Genomic DNA, 24,801 nt, shown 5'->3' with positions numbered 1-24,801 from the left:
CATTCATTTTAGATGATAGCAGGTAGCTATATATGCTTCCTGTCATCCTTAGATTGTTTTTTTGTTATCTCCTTTATCTCTTAAACTTTTGGGATCCTTCTTGGAATCCTCCTTCCTTTCTCTTAGTCCTTGACTAATACCGCATATCATCAAAGCAGCTTCATTTAAATGTGAAATTAACCATCATAAAAGTCCTATTTCCCAGACACCGGAACAATTCATGATTACAAACAATTTTTTTTTAATAGTAAGGGAGATTTGCATTATTTGCTTCATACATCCCTCAACCATTGAAGCTGTCCCTTGTATAGAGAGGTTCTCCTGAGCGATGAGCTTTATCTGTGGAATTTCTACCTGTCTAAACTTCTTCTACAAACCTCTCTTCCCTATTTGAATATGGCTCAGTAGCACCATCTACAGTGTCTGATCTATTGGCCCCATGCTGGGAATTCAAAATACGCTAGAAACATCCTATTCTTCTTAAATACACATGTGTTGTTTAATCCTGTGGGCACAAGAGCTTGACCACTTAAAACTGGTGGTTAAGATGAGAAACACCCCTGGAATCAACACATGGTTAGATGTGTGGAAGTGGATGACTAGGGAGGTGGATTGGGCAGAGCAACTATCAATCACTGCTAAAAGATTAACTGGCCTTTTAGCAGAATTCAAAAACCCATTGTAAAAGTAACTGCGTTCAGAAATTACAAAGACAACCCAGCCTGCAAACGTTTAATCAAGAATTTCCCTAATGCTTCCTGTTCCCGGACACCGTATTCTCCATAGTGATTTTTACACCCATACAAAAGCATCGCATCCTTCTCAATCAGGTAATAAATTAGATGGATTTTTCTGGCTGTATTTTAAATGTTCTGCTGTTTTCCATTCGGGTTTCTGTTTCTCTCCCTTTGTGTTTTTGGTTTTTTCTTTTTTAATATTTAGACACATGGCTTAGTTTCGTTTCCACAGGGTGGGTTTTTTTAAAATCACTTTTCTCAAGTGAGAAAATTCCCTCAGATATTCTTAAAAGAAGTTGAAGCAAGAAAATCAGAAACAGCTCTTTTTTTTTTCCTCCTAGACTGGTTGAAAGGGAAGGCATCTTTGGGAAAACTTGAGATGGCTTGCTGGTTATGTTAAAGCGTAAGGTTGGCAGTCTCTTTTTGTTTATGAAATCTTGCTAAATTAGAAGTTTGAATCAAGTTCGGCCCCTAATAGCTTAGAGTCATGTAATTTGCTTGACCTTCTAGAGAAGTAGCTTGGTGTGAATTTATTTACAGATTTTTTTTTTAATGTATTATTATCTTGGAGATTATCCGGGTAGCATGCTATCTGACCTGTGATTTTGAGCTATGCGGATTGAGGCTATTAAACTTAGTTCTAACTTTATAATTCAGCATTAAGCCTATTATCCTTTGTTTCAAATCCTACGAACTTGATTTTGTACACTTTCACTTTTAATCAACAAACAAGTTTCACAAACCCAACAGTTTCGTAGTCATACCTGACTCTATTTCTCAACTTTGGCAACTTTTAAGAAGAACGGCACAGGAACGCGGGGGCTCAATGGTTTAAACGCTGAGCTAGTCAATCAGAAAGGTCGGCAGTTTGGCAGTTCGAAATCCTAGTGCTGCGTAACGGAGTGAGCTCCCGTTACTTGTCCCCGAACTAACAGTTCGAAAGCATGTAAAAATGCAAGTATAAAAATAGGGACCACCTTGGTGGGAAGCAGAGGTGGGTTGCTACGTTTTTCGCTACCGCTTCGGGCATGCTCATGCACAGGCGACGATTCTTGCTGCTACTACCGGTTCAGCCAATCCGGGCTGAACCAGCAGCAAGCTACTCTGGTGGGAAGGTAACAGCATTCCGTGCACCTTCAATGTTTAGTCATGCTGGCCACATGACCACGGAGACGTCGTCGGACAGCGCTGGCTCTTTGGCTTTGAAATGGAGATGAGCACCGCCCCCTAGAGTTGGGAACAACTAGCACATATATGTGAAGAGAACCTTTACATTTACCATTTAAGAAGAATAGACTTCTATTCCCAGGATTCCCTAGCCAGTTTGCTGGCTGTGGGATTTGGGAGTTGAAGTCCACAGCTCTTAAAAGGTGCCCAGGTTGAGAAATACTGGATTATACTATTTATATTTGCAGTTCAGACAATTCTTAACCGTTATTGTTGTAGCCCAGCCCAGAATATAGTTGAAGGTTCTGGGGTTACTTAGATCAGTTCTTGTTTATGGCAATAAAAATGCCCGTTGATCTAGATTGATCTTCAGCCCCATTAAGATCGAGTGTATGCTGTGCCTCTCTAACTCATCTTTGTTCTGTATTTTAACTTTTTAAAATGTTTTTTAACTGTTTTTATGTAAGCCACCCAGAGTCCTTCGGGATTGGGCGGCATACAATCTATTAAAATTGGAAAAAATTGGAAAATTAGTTAATATAAGTATGACCCTGGTTAGTTTTTTTTTCAAATGCAGAGAAAATGCTTAGAAGTATCCTACGATGGGGCAAATAGAGGCCAGTTTCTAAAGAAGTTAGTGAGGAGAGATTCACTGCACCATTGTCTGCCTGGTTTCTCATGTGTAGAGATTGGTTGCCTTCATCAAGCATAGCGCAGGTAGATATTAAACTGGTGTAGCTTTACCTCAGTCTGTTGAAGGTCGGGGGTGAGAAGCAGGACACGAGAATAATATTAATTAGATTTAATTTTAATCACAACACACATGAGATAAAAATTAGTTTTGCTTTTCATCCTGGCCTGGGACCTCTTACTCAACCACTACCTGTCAAAGGATTTGTGGGACCCTTATCTTAGAAATGTGACCCTCCTCAAGGGATCTAGAACCTCAGCCAATATATTCATATCCTTCTGTCTTTTCCATTGTTTTCACTTGAGTTGTATCCGTACAGTCCAACTGTGTTCACCGGTGTTCACCGACACAAAAATCCAGCTGTAAACAAATCATATCTGCGTGTGGGAGAGCTTTTTCTCCAGTTACTTTACTTTTCCAAACAGACAAACATGTTTTTCAGTGTTCACTTGAACTAAGGGGGAAATAAAGTTATTATTGTTATTAGTGAGAAATAAAGATAATATTATTGCAGGTAACCCTTGACTTACAACCACAATTGGAACCAGGATTTCCATTGCTAAACTAGGTGATTGTGAAGTGAGTCATACCTGATTTTACAACTTTTTTTTTTTTTTTGCCACAGCTAAGTGAATCACAGTTGTTAAATGAATCACGCACTCCTTAAGCAAATCTGGCTTCCCCCATTGACTTTGCTTGTCAAAAGCCAGTTGGGAAGGTCACAAATAACAATCATGTGACCCTGGGATGCTGCAACTATCATAAGTATATGTCACTTGCTATAAACTCAAATTTTGGTTGTGTAACCATGAGGATGCTGCACTGGTTGTAAGTGCAAGGACCAAGGCTACCTCACGTTTTTCAATGTTGAATTGAATGCGTGTTTTGCCGCCAAACAAAATTAAAGGAGACTAGCATAGATCTGCAAAGGAAGTGGTGGCTCAGTGGCTAAGATGCTGACCTTGCCAATCAGAAAGGTTGATAATTCGGCGGTTCGAATCCCTAGCGCTGCATAACAGAGGGAGCTCCCGTTATTTGTCCCAGCTTCTGCCAACCTAGCAGTTCGAAAGCATGTAAAAATGCAAGTAGGAAAATAGGGACCACCTTTGGTGGGAAGGTAACAGCGTTCTGTGCGCCTTCGGCGTTTAGTCCTAGAAGCCACATGACCACGGAGACGTCTTCGGACAGCGCTGGCTCTTCGGCTTTGAAACAGAGATGAGCACCGCCCTCTAGAGTCAGGAATGACTAGCACATATGTGCGAGGGGAACCTTTACCTTTTTAGTATAGATCTGTTTCAAGTTGTGTAGCTCTCCTCAGCTAGCCACACTCTTCTGGGATTCAAACCTGGGCTACTTGCATATTAGGTAGATATATTAAGCTACCTAATATTATTATTAACATTAATTATTAATAATTATTTAATTCCATTAACAAATTAAAGAGAAGCAATATGCTCCATCCCATAATTGGCTAGACCAGGTTGACCTGACCAAAAAAACACACCTTTTTGTGGTTGTAACTTTGAATGGCCGAATGGTTATAAGTCGAGGACCACCCATTTGTTAACATTAGCATTTATACTGACTTTTCACCAAGAACTCAAAGCATACATGAAACAGGCCACATCTCCCTTTGTTTAATCCTCACCATAAAACAACCCAAAATCAACCAAGGAAGACCGTCCATGCAAATCCAGGACCTGCAATAATAGGCTACACTTGAGCCTTTCAACAGCTGGATCCAGAATTTTGGTAGGGCACATCCAGCGAAGAAGCATCAGGCGGGACCTCTGAATCGGAGGCATCTGGGATTGATGGTTCACCTTGTCTGTAAGAGGAGGGCACTTCTAAGATGCAGGCCTTTAGATCCGCGTAAGCCTGGGGCATCGTGCCCAGGTTGACCCAACGGTCGTGAGAAGGGTTGTAACAGTGAATGAGATGCGTATCTCGATAGGTGTTGTGGCTGTACCCTCCTAGGACATACAGCTCTCCGTTCAGGACGGCAGAGGCAGCGATGACATGAGGTTGGGGAAGAGGACACAAGGTGACCCACACGTCCTGATCTGGACTGTACACCTCGCAGGCCAGTTGGTCAGCATATCCCCCGTGCCCATCCCGCCATCGCAGACCTCCGGCCACGTAGATCCGCCCCTCCAGCACCTCCATGATGTGCCCGGCACGCTCTTCCTGCATGGAGGCCAGGAGGAGAGGTGGGCCATCCGGACGATACCGAATCATGGAGGATTGACAGCGGCACGAGCCATCGCTGCCTCCCGTAATATAGATCCCTCCGTCCAGGACACAAGCTGCATGGCCACAGACTGGGGTAGGCAAGGGTGCGCAAGGCCTGAAATAAAACAAGGGTGGGAGTAAATAAAGGTAAAGTAAAGTAAAAGTAAATGTTTCCTTTTCAAGTTGCATCCGACTGGCGTGTGTGGTGCTCATTCCCGTTTCTTAGCTGAGGGAGCCTGTGTTGTCTGAAGACATTTTCTGTGGTCATGTGGCCAGTGTGGCTATATGCCAAAGGCAAGTAGAACACGGTTACCTTCCTAGCAAAGGTGTAGCTATTAATCTACCATATTATTTGGAGTATAAGATGCACCTCCCCCCCCCCAAAGTGGGTGAAAATCTGGGTGCGTCTTTACACTGAATAGAGCATTTTTGGCCTTCCCAAACCCCACCCACTTCGCAAAAATGGAACTGAAGAGAGTTTGGGAGGCCTGCAAAGTGCTCCTGGGAGCTTGGGAGGGCAAAAATGAGCAACAAACACCCTGTTTTTTGCTCATTTTTGCCCCCCTGCCCCTAACCCCCAGGAGCACTCTACAAGCCTCCCAAAGCCTATGCATGCCCTGGTTTTTTTTTTTTTGCAAAAAATGTGCCAATTTTTGCAAAAAAAAATTTTTTTTGCTCTTTTTTGCCCTTCCTCCAACCCCCAGGAACACTTTAAACTCTCTCAAACTTTCTGCATGTCCCATTTTTCACAAAAAGCAATGTCTGCAGAGGGTTTGGGAGGCCTGCAGAATGTAAAAACCTTTTTTTTTTAAATTTAGCTCTTCAAAATCTTGGTGTGTCTTATACTCCAGTGCGTCTTATAGTCCGAAAAATATGGTACTAATTTTTGTATGCTTTCAAACGCTAGGTGGGCAGGAACTAGAGCGGGCAATGGGAACTCACCCTGTTCCACAGTGATTGGGTCTCAAACCCAGGCTGCTAGCTTTCCGGCATGTTTAACGGTTGAGTCATCGTATAAAGGAAAATTAGGGACGTGAAAGTAAAACTTCTTTGCTGGAGTGTAGAATGTGATGTTTAGCTAGCCTGTCAAAACCCAACAAATTATTTATGAAAAACAGATATTTAGGTTGCCTTCTGAAATCATGCCCCTTCAGGTTTATAGGGAATCTTCGACTTGTGACCAAAATTTAGCTCAAAATTTCCATTGTTAGCAAATCAGTTGTTAAGTGAACTTCATCCCATTTTACAACCTTCCTTGCCACAGTTGTGAAGTGAATCACTGCAGTTTTAGTAATACGGTTGTTAGGTAAATCTGGATTTCCCCATTGGGTTTGCTTGTCAGAATGTTGCCAAAGGTAATCACATGATTACTGCAACCGTCATAAATATGATCCAATTGCCAAGTGTGCTCATGTAACCATGGAGATGGCGCAACCGTTGCAAATGTGAAAAAGAAACATAAGTCACTTTTTTCAGCCCTGTTGTACCTTTCAAGGTATAGGAAATGACAAAGGGAGGGGGAGTCAAATGTGTCATCAGTCAGGAATCCCTTCATTCCCAGTTCTAAATCCATCCCGCCATGAATTCTTTTTTTTAATCTCCAAATTGCTTTAACTGTTAGTAGATGAGATTCTTGTAGAGAGCTTAATCTTACAATAAATCTTTATACCTACCGTATTTTTCGGACTGTAAGACACACCAAGATTTTGAAGAGGTAAGTAAGGAAAAATGGAGCTCATTTTCACCAAAATGGGGGCATTTTTTCGCTTCCCCCAGCCCTGCTGAACCCTGCGGAGTGCTTCGGGGGGCGGCGTGGAGGAAAGAATGGGATGCGAGGGTGGGGTTTCAGGAGGCCAAAAATGGCTGTTTTTGGTGTATAAGATGCACCAACATTTGCACACTCTTTTAGGGCGGAAAAGAGTGCATCTTATACTCCAAAAAATATGGTATTTGAACTTCCTGGATCTCCTGAATTCTCTGGCGCTTGACTAAATGAAGGGTTGTAAGTTGAGGACTACCTGTATCCTTTGCAATGCACAGTCTCCAGACCTTGGCCTAGCACTTCTACTGAAGTCTCCACAAACTCCTACCTCCATGTGTTGCTCTGAGGTTCATAGCACTCCACAGAATCCAGGCAATAGACCTCATTGGAGCTCCCCCCAAGGGCGTAGAAGAAACCATGCAGGAAAACTGCAGGGAAATAGCTCCGGCAATTGGTCATGTCGGCTAGTCGCTCCCAGCTCCCGCAAAGTGGATCAAACCTGTAAAAGGAGGAATAAGGATTCTTTGTGGAAATAATGCCACAATCAGGGGTGAATTAATTAGTGGAACAACTTGCCTCCAGAAGTCGTGGGTGTTCCAACACTGGAGTTTTTAAAGAAGAGATTGGATAACCATTTGTCTAAAATGATATAGGGTTTCCTGCTTGAGCAGAGGGTTGGACTAGAAGCCCTCCAAGGTCCCTTCTAACTGTTATTTTGTTAACTCTGTCTCCCAGATGGTTATGAAAGGTCCTTATTCCTGGACAGTCCATGTCTCACATATGTTCCTCTTGGTTAAGAAAGTCTAACTACGGACATTCTAGTTTCTTATTTCTCAGTTGCAGAGCCCATATGTAGAAAGCTGCAAGAGGGCTGAGAAGCTACAATCCCTCCTGGACCTTCTTAAAACCTTCTGGGATATATCAGACTTTGTTTTGGTTTCCACAACATATTTAGCTAGCTAATATAAAGGAGAGACATGTTATGGAAACACAGAAAGCCTGTTGTTTCAAAGATGGGGTCACATACCCTAAAGTAGCATTGGATAGATATCCAATGTTGTTGGGAAAGTTATTTAACCAAATCAGTCAATGTAGAACAAAATCAGATCAGTGGATCAATTCTCTCTTCTGGCCTTGGGATACACGGGCAGAAGCCTAGAGAACAACTTCTGAAGTACTCTGGGGAGTTAGGAATAAGTCTCTTCCCTATTCTACGTATTTGGAGCACTGTGGATTTTACTCTATTTTTTTCTGAACACTGTGTATGGTGGTGGGGGGGGATTAGAAGTTGACAGATGGCCAAGCTCCTGATGATAAGGATCCCAACTTCTCATATAACATAGATGGATGGATGGATGGATGGATGAGATGATGGAATGTATGTACCAATGAGGCCCTTGGGAGCAGAGGAAAGGTCATATGTGATGATAGGACCCAGGTGTGGATGGAATAGACATAAGAGTGAGGAATATGAATTTTGATAAAACATTTTCTCTTGTCTTCATTTCTTTGCCTTGACAATCAAGAGCTTTGCTCCTTTCGTGTGTCTCTCTCACTGAAGAGAGAGGGGGAGCAGTGGTGGGGTGGTTGCTACCTCAAACAAAAGTTTTAAACAGCTTTTACTTTTCTCTGCAGAAGAGGGGATGTCGCAGGGGAGCTGCCTCAGATAAAACTTTTATTCTGCTCTGCTTTAGGAGGGGGGGGGGTGCACATTTACAGCGAGACAGAAGTTAGCACCTTAAAACCACTAGCCAGGATATTAGGAACAAGAATAGCTCGCTTATAAGAAAACCCCCAAAACCTACATAGCTGGCACATTTGCAAGATATCCATGACCTGGAATGAAAAACAGATGACTGACATTTAGATATTTAACATAATAAGCATAAGGGTTTAGGCGGGGCTGAAATCCAAATAACCAATCAATATTATCTGTTATGCAATGCATTATTAGGGGAAGGGCAAAGGGTTGAATGTGACCATCCCTTGACTATAAAAACTGCTATAAGATCCTAATGTTGGCCCTTGGTTAGCTTTTCAAACCAGGGTCCTTATATCTTGGTATCAAAATAAAAGTATAATTCTGTATCACATTTTATGTCCAGTGACTTATCGGCTTCGGCACCACGCAAGGGCCCAAGTTTGGGGACAAGAGATGGATGGATGTAAATTGTTGCTAGATCACCCAAAGGTGCTTTTTCAAAAGGCAACTGGACTTCTGGTTTTTCCTTGAAGACATTTTGCTTCTCATCCAAAAAGCTTCTTCAATTCTAGAAAAAGTCTTCTTGGATGAGAAGCGAGACGTCTTCAAGGAAAAACGAAGTCCAGTTGCCTTTTGAAAAAGCACCTTTGGGTGAACCAGCAACAATTTTTATCCATCCATTCAGTTCTAGAAGAAACTTCTTGGATGAGAAGCAAAACATCTTCAAGGAAAGTCCAGTTCCTTTCTCTAAAAGCACCTTTGAGATACCATATTTTTTAGAGTATAAGACACACCTTTTTCCCTCAAAAAAGAGACTGAAAATCTGGCTGCGTCTTATACACTGAATACAGCATTTTTTGCCTCCCAAAGTCCCACTCCCTTCATCAAAAGGGCTATGCATAGCCTCTCGGAAGCTTTTAGAAAGCTCCTTGGGGCTGGGGAGGGCAGAAATGAGCCCCAGCCCCGAACAGCACTCTATAAGCTTCCTAAAGGCTATTTATGCCCTTTTTGTGACAAAAAGGGCCCATTTTTGCGTAAAACAGGATGTTTCTTGCTTGTTTTTGCCCCCACTCCCATCCCTAGGAGCACTATACAAACCTCTTAAAGGCTATTCATGCCCCTTTTTGTGGGGAAAAAACGGGCACTTTTCGCGAAAAACAGGCTGTTTTTGGGAGATTTGCAGAGTGCAAAAACTTTTTTTTTTAAAAATTTCCTCTTCAGAACCTTGCTGTGTCTTATACTCCGGAGCGTCTTATACTCTGAAAAATATGGTAATCATGATCTCAATGACTGAGAATCTCTATAGACATGTTGCTAGTTCACTGGCTTCATCATGAATCTTGGAAACACTGTGGCCTATGATGAGCTTCCAACCAATGTTCCCAATCACTGGAGAGAACCAGATAAAGACTTTTCAGCTATCCTCTGCTGTGGTTTCAGATACCTTAACAGGAATGCTGGTTGTTTCCAGCATTCATTTCAGTGGTGGGTTTCAAAAATTGTTCGAACCTATTCTGTGGGTATGGCATACTTTGTGGGAGTGGCTTGCCGTCCATGTGACCGGATGGGAATGGCTTGCCACCCATTTGACCGGATATGAAGATGCCAACGACACTTGTCAGAACCACCTTAAATTACCTCACGCACAGCACTGGCATGCATAAGAATATGATGTAAACTTGTTTCTTAAAAGGCATCCTTGGTTTGCGTTAAAACAACTTCAACACACGCAATGTTCTGATTGCACCACAAACGCAATAGTCATCCTTACCTTTCACAGAGGCACTGAGTTTTATAAATATGAGCATGACAGTGTAGAATAATCATATCCAAGGACCAGTGATGGCTTTCAAAAAAGTTTGGAACCTCTTCTGTAGGTGTGGCCTGCTTTCCGGGTCCACAGGTGGAATCTCTTCTAACCGGTTCGGTAGATTTGACGAACCGGTTCTACCGAAAAGGTGCGAACTGATAGGAACCCACCTCTGATTCATTTATTTCCCTCCCTCATACCACCATAGGATGTTTCATTAAAACATCAAACCTGACCTCTTCCCACTCTTACTCAAAAGTGTCTTCATGGAATAGGACCGCATCTGTTCTCTCCTTCCTTCCCAGTTCTCATCTTCAACTAGTAAGTCTTCCAACTCACCTGAACACTGAACACATGGTATCCCTGACACCATAATAATGCTTTCCCCCAAAGAGGTACATCTTATTGTCCTTGACCACTACGGCGTGCCGGAATCGCGGTTTCTCTGGGAGGTAACCAAGACGACGCCACTCCACTTGTTTGACCAAGCCGATGCCGTTAAGGAAGCGGTGGGTGAACCAGAAATCCTGGCAAGGGCTGCGAGTAGCCATGTTTTTGGTCAAAGTATCTCCTCCGCTAATCACAATGACCTTCTCTGGATATCTCACCCGACAAGGAAGTTGCTCCATCTTGGAAGGACCTGGTGGGATGCTAGCTAAGGATTGAACCATGAGGTTGTAGAGGCGACCAGGGTCGGCCATCATCTCTTCTTTCCTCACCTGTTTGAGCTCTCGGTTGGACATCAGTGGAAATCTGATGCAGTGCAACACTTTCTCGGCACAGTTCATCCGCCCGGCCCAGTCAGAAGTCAACCAGCGGACGGCTCCTTGGAAAGCTTCCAGTTCATTGAGGATGTAGAGTGAATCAGAACTAAGGAAGTTCACCAGCTGATTTATGGGAAGATCTAGGAACTTTGCCGTTTTTGTGACACGAACAAAGCTGTTTAATATAAACTTCTCCGCAGTGTTTTCAATATCGGGTAGGCCGTAAGCACGGGCAAAAGAGAGAACATCCAGGCAGGTTTCTGGAGTGAGCTTGTAGCGGAACAGATCCAGACAGAGGTCCAAGATGCCAGAGACTTGATATTGAAGAGCCGCTTGCGCAGCTTCGAATATATAATCCCACCCACCTCTCAGCACTCCTGAGTAAGCGAAGGAGATGATCAGCCCCAGGTCAGCTGCGGTGAACTGGGTGCAAAGGGGAACCTTGGCCTGTTGAGCTTCCTTCATGCCGCTGGTAAACATACCATGGAAGAACTCACAGCCACAAGCCAAGGCCAAGCGGTGAACTGAAAGTAGAGAAGATGAGGTCAGGAAATTAAGAGACTGTACCTTGGCCACAGATCATAGTTCCCTAACTCTGAGGCAATTCCTACCCCAAAATCTAGAGTTCTCCCAGTTCTTCCCAACCCACTGATGCCTTGCACTCTTAATTTTTTGCTTCCCTATCAACTTCCCCGCAGAATAACAGAGTTGGAAGAGACCTTGAAGGTCTTATTCTCTGGAAACCCTATAACCATGATGGCACGTGGAGGCCTCTCTGTTGGCCCGCGAGCCATTGCCCCAGCTCAGCTCCACTGTGCATGGGCATGTCCCTCCCGCCGTCTAGGTCTTTGCTGTGCATGCAGGAGAAGTGTGCACACCCACGCGTGGGAGTGGGGGGTTCACATGCACATGTGTAGAGGGCAGGGGAGAGTGCGAGGGAAGCGGCACTTCCCCCCCCCGCACACCATTTTTGGTCCAAAGAGGCTTAGGGAGGCCCGCTAGGCCAAAAAGGAGGGCGGGGGTTCTGCACACTTGCCACACCCTATTTTTGGTCCCAGGAGGCTCCAAGTAGGCCTGCTAGGCCCAAAACGGGCACCGGGGGGGTGTGTGCACACATGCACAGGGGTGGGTGGGGATGCGAGGGGGCTATCGCGCATGCACACACACTTTCGGCATGCAAGGACAAGAATGTTAGCCATCATTGCCCTATATGAGGACCCAGATTGTTGGGGGCAATATGCTGACTCTCTGTAAACCGCTTAGAGAGGGCTGAAAGCCCTATGAAGCGGTATATAAGTCTACTGCTATTGCTATTGCTATATAACATTTCAGACAAATTATTATCCAATCTCTTCTTGAAAACCTCCAATGTTGGATTCCCCACAACTCCTGGAGGCAAGTCGTTCCACTGATCAATTGTTCTAACTGTCAGGAAATTTCTCCTTAATTCTAGTTGTTTCTCTCCTTAATTAGTTGCTTCTTTTTCTGCCTTCAGGTGCTTTAGAACAGTGGTCTCCAACCTTGGCAACTTTAAGACCTGTGGACTTCAATTCCCAGAGTTCCTCAGCCAGCAGCTGGCTGAGGAACTCTGGGAATTGAAGTCCACAGGTCTTAAAGTTGCCAAGGTTGGAGACCACTGCTTTAGAAGATAGGTTGATTTCTCCTCCTTCTTTATGGCAGCCCCTTAGATTTTGGAACACTACTATCATATCACCCTAGACTCCTTTTTTCCCATTAAACTAGACATGCCGCATACCTCGAAATGTATCTCCTTCAGCTTTAAGTTCCGTGTCCCAACCAATCCCTTCACTGTACATCTCTTCTAGTCTCCGTAGCGTCTTCCATTTCTCTTCCCCTGGACTCAGTCTCTCCTCATTCTCTGTCCCTAGTAACACGGCCTTGCATATTTCAGCCACACGAGGGACACCCAGGGCCTCAGCTGCGTCTAGGATTTCTCCAGCCGTGACTGGGGTGGGCTCTAGCTCTCCCGTGTAGGCAAAATTCAAAACGGCCTCCCAGCCAGATGGTGTGGCCACACCATCCAGATTCATCCCTTCCTGCATGCCACGTTCCAAACGCTGCAGAAAGACAGAGCTGACTGCAGCCAGAAGGATGCCGTGGGCTTTGTAGTCCCTTTGACGTAAAGTCGCAGTCGTATCCACCAGGAGGTCCTGTCCCCTCAGGTGGAGAGCTGCAGTGAAAAATCCTTCTGCGTGGCCCTCGCTCCACAGTTCCAGCTGTTGTTCTGTTGGCGTTTCCATCACCTCTGGGGCTCTGTCCACGCAGGTCATCCTTTATTGAAAAGAAGATAGTTGTGAGAGGGGGGGGAAATCTGTGATAATTTATTTATTTTATTTTAAACACATAAGCACATCAACAAAAACTAACACATAACTTAAAAACAACATAGGAACAATACGTCCCATCGTATATCATACCGCAGTTCCGAATCGGTTTCTTTGCAGTTAGTGTTTTCCCTACTATACATTTCTATCTTTCATTCATAATCTCCTTATTCGTTATCCATTTTTATGTACATTTCTTTATTTATTTAAACTTAGCTACTTATGACCAAATATTATTTACCTATATTATGCTATATATTTTTACTATCATTTATTCTCTTACATACAGATTATAGATATACATTCACATAATTATTCTTTTTCTTTGCCACTCTTATATTATTATTATTCCATTTGGAAGGTTATAAGGTATAGTTTAAAATGCTTTGTTTACTATCCTTCGCACCTGCTAAAACACCACCTTGTTTTCTCTTTTTCTTTTCTCCCTCCCTTCCTTCTCTACTTCCTTCCTTCCTCGTCTCCATCCCCTTCTTCCTTCCCTTACCTCTTCCCTACTCTTACCCTTTTTCTTCTCCTTCCTACCTTCTCTCCTTCTCTTTCTTTCTCTTCCTCCCTCCTCTTCTTTTTTTCCTCTCCCTTCTACCCACCTTCCCTTACCTCTTTCTTCTTCCCTTACTTCTCCTCCACACTTCTTCTTCCTCTCCTACTTTCTCTCCTTCTCTTCCTCTCTCTTCTACCCTCCACTCCTTTCCTTTCCTTCATCCCTCCATTCTCTACTTCCTTCCTCCCGAGAGGGGGGGGAAATCTAATTCACAGCTGGGTGATCCCTGTATTAGTACTACATAATAACCAATCTAACTAAAATGACTCTTAGCACTCATTCATCAGAGAAGCAACGTCAAAAATCTTACTCTATCTGTTTCTTTTTAATAAAATCTCAACTAGTAGATTTGGGAGAACCAGAAGCTTTTTGTGTTGTTTTCTTTTGGTTGACCCTAAATCATCATCATCATCATCATCATCATCATCATCATCATCATCATCATCATCATGACGTCATCAAGTTAGAGTTCTCCTCCCCACAAACTGTGATTGATTGCTGAGTCCAGGGGAAGAGAAATGGAAGACGCTACGGAGACTAGAAGAGCCAAGGTGGCGCAGTGGTTAAATGCAGCACTGCAAGCTACTGCTAGATCAGCAGTTCAGCGATTCAAATCCCACCGGCTCAGGGTTGACTCAGCCTTCCATCCTTCCAAGGTGGGTAAAATGAGGACCCAGATTGTTGGGGGCAATATGCTGACTCTCTGTAAACCGCTTAGAGACGGCTGAAAGCCCTATGAAGCGGTATATAAGTCTACTGCTATTGCTTCTTATGATCCAGTGAAAGCATGGAAAACTATAGTAAAGATAAAGGTTGCCCTCGCACATGAATGCTAGTCGTTCCCGACTCTAGGGGGTGGTGTTTATCTCCATTTCTAAGCCGAAGAACCAGCACTGTCTGAAGATGTCTCGGTGGTCATTTGGCCGGCATGACTAAAACGGCGAAGGTGCATGGAACGCTGTTACCTTCCCACCAAAGGTGGTTCCCTATTTTTCTACTTGCTTTTTTGCATGCTTTTTAACTGCTAGGTTGGCAGAAGCTGGGACAAGTAATGGGAGCTCACTCGGTTCACTTGGCTCTAAGGATTCAAACCGCCGAGCTGGCGATCTTTCTGATCGACAAGCTCAGCGTCTTGGCCATTGAGCCACCACATCCCACTGGAAAACTATAAAGGGCTCTAAATGTAATACTGAAGTTTAAAGCTTGTATGGTAAAGAAGTCAATGAAAAAGACGCATCAAAAAGCTTTGACTTTAAAAAAAAGTGCTAAAAAATGTTTAGAACCTGAGAAAAAGGGTGAATTAAAAAGTCATTGTTTTTCTTCAGTAAGGTCAAAGAATTTGAAAGATTACAATGAATCTCATTAATAAAAATGGTGACGATGCACAAAGATAGAAATACTATTTCCATAGCAAGGAAGACAAAGCAGGAATGATTAAACTGATTCCTTTATTGAAAGAGAAAAATATATTCCCATTTGGATATCACTTCTGGATTTTGTGCTTGTGATGGAAACCCCCCCCCCAAAAAAAAACTTTGACTTTGATTTTGTTGATCAGAAAGATTTGTTGCTATAGAAATGGGTAGTTATATTTTATGGTGTAAAAGGAAAGGGTTGAGGTTGGAATGTTTTTATCTTTATCTAAGAAGACTCTGAAGTCAATGTCTTTTTTTCTGTTTTTTTTTCTTGTTCCCCTTGTCTCTCACACCCCCTTTTCCTTCCCTTAATTTCCTATTTTTATTTTCTCTGTATTTCATATAATAAAACAAATAAAAAAATTGTAACATGAAAGACAATGAAGGAACATGGTAGAATGTTTAAATACATATAGGTCCTTGACTTATGACCACAACTGAGCCCAACGTTTCTGTTGTTAAGCAAGACAGCTGTTAAACTAATTTTGCCTCACTTTATGACCTTTCTTGCCACAGTTGTTAAGTGAATCTGGCTTCCGCGCTGATTCCGATTGTCCGAAAGTCACAAAAAGTGATCATATGACCCTGGGAACTACCACCGTCATAAATAACATGCCAGTTGTCAAGCATCCAAATTTTGATCATGTGACCATGGGGATGCCGCAGTGGTCGTAAGTGAGAAAAACAGTCATAAGTCATGTTTTTCAGCGCAGTTGTAATTTCAAATTGTCACTAAACCAATGGGTGCAAGTCTAGAACTTTCTGGACTGCCCTCAAGTCATTAAAAATCCAGCACGCAAAGTAGCGTATTTTTCAGAGTATAAGATGCACCTTTTTCCCCCCAAAAAAGAGGGTGAAAATCTGGGTGCACCTTATACACTGAATACAATATTTTTGGCCTACCAAAACCCCGTCCTTTTTGCAAAAATGGATCTGCAGAGGATTTGGGAAGCTTGCAAAATAGTCCTGTGGGCTGGGGAGGACAAAAATGAGCAAAAATGGGCTGTTTTTGCTCATTTGGGGGGGGAGACAGCCCACAGGAGCACTCTAGAAGTCTCCCAAAGCTCTGCATGCTTTTTTTTTTCTTTTTGCAAAAAATGAGGCATGAAGAAGGTTTGGGAGGCCTGCAGAGTGCAAAAACTTTTTTTTTAATTTACCTCTTCAATCGTGGTGTGGCTTATGTTCCGGTGTGTCTTATATTCTGAAAAATACGGTAGTTGTGTGTAGGATGAACATCACACTTTTTTTTACTCTTTAGAAAATGTTAAATATCATATACTGACTCCTAGAACTGATTGGTAGTTCTTGAAAAATTTGCAAATACACAATTTTCCAGAATAGTTTAATATGTTCTCTTCCCCCCCCCCAAAAAAAACCCTACATAACCAATGCATAATGGAAATGAGCATGGTTGTGTGTGTTTTAATTGGAAAAGGATATGTTGTGGTTGCGGTTCTGTGATCCCAATCAGGGATTAATAAGATAAAGGTTTCCCTCGCACATATGTGCTTGTTGTTCCCGACTCCTCATTTCAACGCCGGAGAGCCAGCGCTGTCCGAAGACGTCTCTGTGATCATGTAACCAACATGACTAAATGCCAAAGGGGCACGGAACACTGTTACCTTCCCACCAAAGATGGTTCCTATTTTTCTACTTGCATCTTTACATGCTTTCAAACTGCTAGGTTAGCAGAAGCTGGGACAAGTAATGGGAGCTTACTTAGTTACTTGGCGCTAGGGATTCGAACCGCCGAACTGCCAACCTATCTGATCAACAAGCTCAGCATCTTAGCCACTGAGCCACCGTGTCCCTGGGATTCAATATATATTTAAAATAGGGATTAATACTCCCCTATTAAACAATGGTAAGTTAAGAGTCCCCTCCTAATTTTTGGCAATAATTGTTTTCTCGGTGTTTCCTCCCAGGTCATGAATACAATTCCATTTTGTTCTGAGTGATCCAACCAAAATGTTCAGCCCTGTTTTGTTTTGTAAGTCACAGTTAACTTTGCATCGCATGCTAACCACAATAAGCTGTTGACAAACCACAGGGGTTTGGGTTCGTGCAACGTCTTGAGCCCCAACTTTCGTGAGTCACACTATGTCTCAGCGTGATCTCAGGTAGTCTACGAACCTGTCTGGGGATGTGGCTTTATATTACCAAGGCTTATCATTTTCCATTGGTTCTTAAAGGAGAATCATATCTGAGCTGTAATTATGATGAGGTCTGCCTGATACTGAAGTAACAGGGAGGACATGCAAATCCCACAGAAGAGTTGCCAAACGCACGAATGGCACATGACCCTTAAGCCCATCGCCCTTCCGCATTGCCAGAGCTACTCCCGGGGGATCCCTAGCCCAAATCTCTCACCTGTGTCTGCTGAGACGGGGGGGTCCTTCTTGGGCCTCGGTGGTATCCGTAGCTATGGCATGACCTCTCTGGAATGCTGGCCATCAGCTTTGATGCTAACTTGCAAAGTTAATTATAGCCAGGCTCAAGATATTAAAAGGGGGTAGAATGGGCAGACGAGACCGGCTGGTTATGTTTAGCTTTGATTTCCAACCCGTGCATTAAAACTATCAAATGAAATGTGATTTCCCCCCCCCCCCCCAGATGCCACAGATGGAAATAAAACCGTTTCATAACTGTCCAATCCCAGGTACTACATTCTGACTCAGTATGCCTTATTATGCTGAAAAATAAAAATAAATAATTGTTCGTTTAAAGATAGCACAGACAAATTCGAAGTCATAACAACACTGAAAAATGTGACTCGTCCCCCTTTTTCACACTTACGACTATTGCGGGATCCTTCGTGTGATTTAAATTCGAAGGCTTGGCGACTGTTTCATTTTCATGACGGTTGTGAAGTCCTGGGTTCAGGTGATTCCTTTTTGTGACCTTTTGACGAACAAAGTCAATGGGGAAGCCAGATCCACTTAACAACGGTGCCACTAATTGTTATCAAGGGCAGTGATTCCCTTAAGCAACGTGGCAGGAAAAGTCATAAAATGAGGCACTTTCTCACTTAGCAACATGGTTTTTTTTTCTAGGTGAGGAATTTTCGACTCATTTGTGGTCGTAAATCGAGGACTGCCTGTACTGATTTTTCTCTCCCTCTCTTTTTTACCAGTGCGTTACCTCACTTCGTGTGTGCGTATTGTGTATTTATCTGAAAATACACAGACAAATTCTGCTGCTTTGTGTCTAAAACTTTAGATGGAAACTCTGAATCACAGAGAAAGTTTGACCTGCACTTGATGCTCTTTGGGAAAAAGTCAGAATAGTTCCTAGGAAGGTGGGTGGGAAGGGAATTTATTTATTTATGAAATCTACCTTGAGTTGCCGGATGACCTGAATCCATTAATTACTTCTGAGACGCCAGGGGTTAAGTAATAAAAATACCAGGAAGTCCAGACGGTTGTAATTCAGTATGCGGAAGGGTGATAGCTAGGGCAAAGAGTGAAGCCAGACTGAAGTCATCTAAGTGACTTAACTGTACTGCAAACTCTTGAATATAGCTCCTTTCTCTGGAATCCACACTGTATGTCAGACATTAATACAATCAAGCGAATCCAGAGTCCAGAGGTATTTCATGAGAAGAATCCTCCACTCCTCTGCTCACAACAGAATACCTTATGCCACCAGGCATGAAATTGTCTGCTACAATGTCCTACCTGTCAATGACTACTTCAGCTTCAACCTCAATCATACATGGGCAAATAATAGATACAAATTAAAAGTAAACCTCTCCAACTTGATTTCAGAAATTCAGCAACAGAGTGGTCAATGCCTGGAATGCTCTACCTGACTTGTTAAATCTTCAAGCCCCCGTGAATTTAACCTTAAACTGTCTAGCATGGACCTCATCCCTTTCCTAAGAAGTCTGTAAAAGGCGGGTGTGCATAAGCACACCAGCGTGCCTACTGTCCCTGTCCTACTGTACCCCTTCAATTTATACTCATTTCCTCTGTTCATGTCCATGTTTATACTTAACACCTGTTATTTCGTATATGTTTGACAAACAAACAGGTAGATAAGTTCTCTTTTTAGCAAGCTCCTCAGCTCTTTCTCTTTTCATAGTTGTCCATCAGGCTCTTACATCTGAATTTCCTTCCTCCCGCCCCCATCCTGACACTTCTTGGTCTCTCTTGCCTATGAATAGGGAACTTCCTACAAGGAGGAAGAGAATGATGCTTGGCTTGGGTCATCCCTTTCTCGGACCAGAGAGTCATAACTGATCACCCAAAGCCTCCTCAGATGGGTTTCTCCTCCACCTTTGAACCTTCTGTCTGAGAGTGTTTTCCAATCTTGACAAATTCTAAGGTGGGTGGACTTCAACTCCCAGAATTCTCCAGCCCGACTGAGTTGAAGTCCATCCATCTTAGAGTTTGCCAAAGTTTGCGAAGCAAGGTTGCAGATCGATGCCTGTCATCACAATCTTCCTCCAGGTTCTTCTGATAGTTTTATTATTTCATCAGCCCCATCCACCCTGTCTGTTGTCTTTGTTCTACTTCCCTTAACCTTATGAGGCATAGTTTTTTTTTTTAAAAAATAGCTCAATAGCTCAATACCTATCACATGCAACAGTGATCTGATTATTGATCATAACCAGCAGTCAATCTTTGCTTGGTCCAAGAAAAATTGGATAGTTCTTCTTGCAATTCACAAATGATCCTAGTAACCCTCTTCAGATCTTTATTTCAAAAGCCTCTCTCTTGATCCCTGTTTCAAAGTCCAGCTTTCTATATTCAATGGGGAAAAAAAACATTTATGTAACAAATTTGATTTCTGGGGTCTTAAAAATCCTTCACAAGTCTATTTTAATTTTCAAACTTGCTTATCTTTTTTTTTTGCTTGTCCTTCCTTCCTTCCTTCCTTCCTTCCTTCCTTCCTTCCTTCCTTCCTTCCTTCCTTCCTTCCTTCCTTCCTTCCTTTCTTTTTCTCCCAACAACCAAAACCTATTTTAGACCTTTGTTTCTTCACCATCTCCCTTCCTCCCTCCCTCCCTCCCTTCCATCCCTCCTTCCTTCTTTCTTTCATCTTTCTTTCTCTCAAGAACTCAAAACTATTTTAGACCTTTGTTTCTTCACCATTTTTTTCCTTCTTTCCTCCTTCCTTCCTTCCTTTCTTCCTTCCTTCCTTCCTTCATTCATTCATTTTCTTTCCTTCTTTCCTTCTTTCCTTCTTTCCTTCTTTCCTTCTTTCCTTCTTTCCTTCTTTCCTTCTTTCCTTCTTTCCTTCTTTCCTTCTTTCCTTTCTTCCCTCCTTCATTCTCCTGAGAACCCAAACCGGATGCGATTTCCGGATGCGCTTCAAGGTGCTGTTAATCACCCATAAAGCCCTACATGGTAGTGGATCTGGATACTTGAGAGACCGCCTTCTGCCAATCACCTCCCTGCGACCAATAAGATCACACAGATTGGGCCTCCTCCGTATTCCATCGGCCAGCCAGTGTCGGCTGGCAACTACAAGGAGGAGGGCCTTCTCAGTAGTCGCCCCGACCCGTGGAGATTCGTACCCTCACCACCGTCCAGGCCTTCCGCACAGCCTTGAAGAACTGGCTAGCCCGTCAGGCCTGGGGATGAAGATAGTTGCCCCTCCCGAATGATGAATGCATGTTGGTTACTGTTTTTATTATATGTGTCTTTGTTATTGTCTGCATTTCCCCTTCCCTGATTTTATGTGAGCCGCCCTGAGTCCCCTCAGGGAAAAGGGCGGCCTACAAATGTCAATAAAATCACAAAAAAATCACAAACCTATTTTTGACCTTTGCTTCTTCACCATCTATAATAAGTTTATGGAACTTGATTTTTAATGATATTTGTCTTCATAAATGTTAACATTAATCCACAGTTTTCATTTTCTGTTTTTACCTTCGTAACGGTAAGTTATGCCAGTGGCATAACTACCTCTGTTTCAGAGGCAGATCACACAACTTTCCAGCAAAGTTTTCTTTCCATTAAAAAGCTATTTTTCTTTCCCGTTAGAAGTACTTTCTATCTAATGACATCAACATGCAACTGTTTTGCCATTTTCTTTAGTGTAGGCAATCCTCCACTTACAACCACAATCGTGGCCAAAATTTTGATTCCTAAGTGAGACATTACTTATGTGAGTTTTGCCCCATTTTATGACTCCTCTTGCCATAGTTGTTAAATGAATCACGGCTGTTGCTAAAATTAGTGACACAGTTGTAAAGTGAAGCTGGTTTCCTTATTGGGTTTACTTGTCAGTAGGTGATCAGGTGGCCCCGGGACATGGTATGGCAACCATTATAAATATGAGTCAGTTGCCAAGCCTCTGAATTTTGATCACATGACCCTGGGGATGTTGCAACAGTCTTAAGTGTGAAAAATGGTCATAGGTCGCTTTTTTTAGTGTTGTTGTAACTTCAACGGGTCACTAAATGAACTGTTGTAAGTTGAGGACTATCTTTAGCCTGCCGGCCCTGATTTAAACTACCAAACCAACATTTTTCCTAGTTTGAAGCACAATAACAGTCCAGAGATCTTTTGGCAAATTGTGATATGAGTGGCATATATTCTATTTAATTTTTTTTTTAACTTTTATAATATGTGCTTTTTTAATGTTGTACACCGCCCTGAATCCTTGGGAGAAGGGCGGCATATAAATCCAATAAATCCAAATCCAAATCTAATCCATATATACAAGTATCAGAGGTGGGTTCCTGCTGTTATGGTTCAGTTCGGTCATATATCATATTTTTCAGAATATAATGGAGCATAGGACACACCAAGAGGCAAATTAAAAAAAGGTTTTGCAATCTGCAGACCTCCCAAAACGGCCTTTTTTGTGTGAAAACAGGACTGGTTTTTGTCAAAAAAAAAAATGGCATGCATAGCCTTTAGGAGGCTTGTAGAGTGCTCCTGGGGGCTGGGGGGGGGGGGGCAAAAATGACCAAAAAATGCACCCATTTTTGTCAAAAAAAGGGCATGCATAGTCTTTAGGAGGGTAATAGAATGCTCCTGGGAGTCGGGAGGGGGCAAAAACGAGCAAAAAACGCTTTTGCCCTCCCCAGCCCCCAGGAGCACTCTGGGAGCCTCCTAAAGGCTATAAACGCCCATTTTTGAAAATGGGGCGGAGTTTCAGGAGGCCAAAAATGCTGTATTCAGTGTATAAAACACACCCAGATTTTCACCCTCTTTTTTGAGGGGAAAAAAGGTGCATCTTATACTCTGAGAAAATATGGTAAGTAGTAACGCTAGCGGACATGTGACTGTACCGGTTCTATCCTTGGTGGTGCCATCTTGATTTCCTGTTTTGTACATGCGCAGAACAATCTTCATTGAAAAAAACGTTATTTCCCCCCCCTTTTAAATGTTGTGCGCATGCGCAGACTGTTTTTAGTGCAGATGCGCACACGCGCACATTTTTGTTTCTCATAATTGTGTGTGGTCGGGGAAAAGCCACAACATTTAAATCGACTAGCCAGGAATCCAGATTAAGCCAACATTAATTAGGAATATTTGCTGCACATGGCGTGCACATGAGCAAAGCAAGCGCGTGCATGCAAATATTTTCAGGCGCCGTACGAGTAGTAATGGCGGCAGGAACCCACACCTGTTCAGTATGTATACATGCCTTGTACGCAACCTTCTGTATTTCTAAATACAGAAGTCTCAGAATCTCGGAATTCTTTATTGGCCAAGTGTGATTGGACACACAAGGAATTTGTCTTTGTTGCCTATGCTCTCAGTGTACATAAAAAGACAAGATACATTAGTCAAGAATCATAAGGTGCAACACTTAATGATAGTCACAGGGTACAAATAAGCAATCCGGATCCCTACGGCCACAATTGAGCCCAAAATTTCTGTTAAGAGAGACATTTGTTAAGTGAGTTTTGCCCCATTTTATGACCTTTTGTTCCACAGTTGTGAAGTGAATCACTGTTGTTTGTAAGTTAGTTACCCAGTTTTCCTAGTTCTTCTGGTATAGCATCGTTATGAGGGTAGAAGTTGAAAACATTTATGTCTAGGATGTGAGGGGTCTGTAAATATTTTCACAGCCCTCTTTTTGACTCGTGCAGTATGCAGGTCCTCAATGGGAGGTAGGTTGGCAGCAGCTATTTTTTCTGCAGTTCTGATTATCCCTTGAAGTCTGTGTCTGCCTTGTTTGGTTGCAGAGCCAAACCAGACAGTTATAGAGGTGCAGATGACAGACTCAATAATTTCTCTATAGAACAGAATCAGCAGTTTTTGGGGCACTTTGAACTTTCTGAGTTGGCATAGAAAGAACATTTCTTTGCTGTACTTTTTTTGATGACATTTTTTATGTTTGTTGCCTATTTTAAGTCTTGAGATTTGATAGAACCTAGAAACCTGAAGACCTCTACCATTCTTCATTTGTTTTAGCCTCCAGTCCCTGAGTCATCTTTGTTGCTCTTCTCTGCGCTCTTTCTAGAGTCTCCACATCTTTTCTACATCGTGGCGACCAAAACTGAAGGCTGTATTTCAAGTGTGGCCTTACCAAGGCATTATAAAGTGGTATTAACACTTCACGTGATCTTGATTCTATCCCTCTGTTTATGCAGCCTAGAACTGTGTTGGCTTTTTTGGCAGCTGCCGCACACTCCTGGTTCATATTTAAATGGCTGTCAACTAGGACTCCAAGATCCCTCTCACAGTTACTACTATTGAGCAAGGTACCACCTATACTGTACCTGTGCATTTTGAAATGAAATGTAACTTGAGGACTATCTGTCTTTTGTTCCGCCAAGGAAGACAAATCGAATGGAAACGAGCAATTTAGTGGCTGAATGGGAACTAGTTTGACTTTGGGAAAGGCATACAACATAAGCCTGGGTGCGCCCTGTTGGAATGGAGTTACACCCCTGAAAATTAAAAATGCAATTATATTTTGAAAGGCTTTTTTCTTACACTTTTGGGGAAATCCCCTTGGCTCCTCAGAAAACATTTGTTCAGACTGGTTTTTCCTTTAGCCCATTTAGATTCTCGGAAAAGAACAGAGTGGGAGGTGAAATGAGAGAAGGATGGCATGGAGAACAGAAAGTAGGTGAAGGGGACAGGTGCAGACACCTGGTAGTCCTCAACTTACAACCATTCATTTAGTGACTGTTTGAAGTGACAACGACACTGAAAAGAAATGAACTATGACCGTTTCCCCCTAGATTCACACAATCAACATTCAGATTAACAGGTTAAAAGTAACAGAGTTGGAAGGCAACTAGTTCAACCCTTTTTCAGAAAGAGTGCAGAGAAGAGCAACAAAGACGATTAGGGGACTGGAGGCTAAAACATATGAAGAACGGTTGCAGGAACTGGCTGTGTCTAGTTTAATAGAAAGAAGGACTAGGGGAGACATGATAGCAGTGTTCCAATATCTCAGGGGTTGCCACAAAGAACTGTGCATGACTTACATTTATTTCAGTTTAATGTTTGATTTTCTCATCTTGCAAAAAGCTATTTCAGAGGTTAAACAATAATCCTTTCTTTGCAATTACAGATTGGAGGTTTCAACTCATTGCAGTAGAAGCCAGTTTAACCGACTCTCTTATCTACTTTCAAATTTATTTGATATCATATTGGTTTCTCAAAAGAGGGCCTTGTTCATTGGGAATGTCTAATTTA

At 42.7% G+C, this 24,801-nt stretch overlaps 1 protein-coding gene across 1 annotated transcript; it reads right to left on the bottom strand.

Annotated features, from left to right (window-relative positions):
- Positions 1–4,323: 4,323 nt before the first annotated feature.
- On the bottom strand, positions 4,324–13,156 carry KLHL33 (kelch like family member 33). Its single transcript, XM_032236328.1, has 4 exons — positions 12,622–13,156; positions 10,441–11,389; positions 6,918–7,088; positions 4,324–4,942 (listed from the first exon to the last, which is right to left on the bottom strand). The coding sequence occupies exons 1-4, from the start codon at positions 13,154–13,156 to the stop codon at positions 4,324–4,326; spliced, it is 2,274 nt and encodes a 757-aa protein (XP_032092219.1).
- Positions 13,157–24,801: the final 11,645 nt, after the last annotated feature.

Source organism: Thamnophis elegans, chromosome Z (assembly GCF_009769535.1).
Source record: "Thamnophis elegans isolate rThaEle1 chromosome Z, rThaEle1.pri, whole genome shotgun sequence".
In the NCBI taxonomy this organism is placed as follows: domain Eukaryota; kingdom Metazoa; phylum Chordata; class Lepidosauria; order Squamata; family Colubridae; genus Thamnophis; species Thamnophis elegans.
This window is presented reverse-complemented; position numbering and strand designations above follow the sequence as displayed.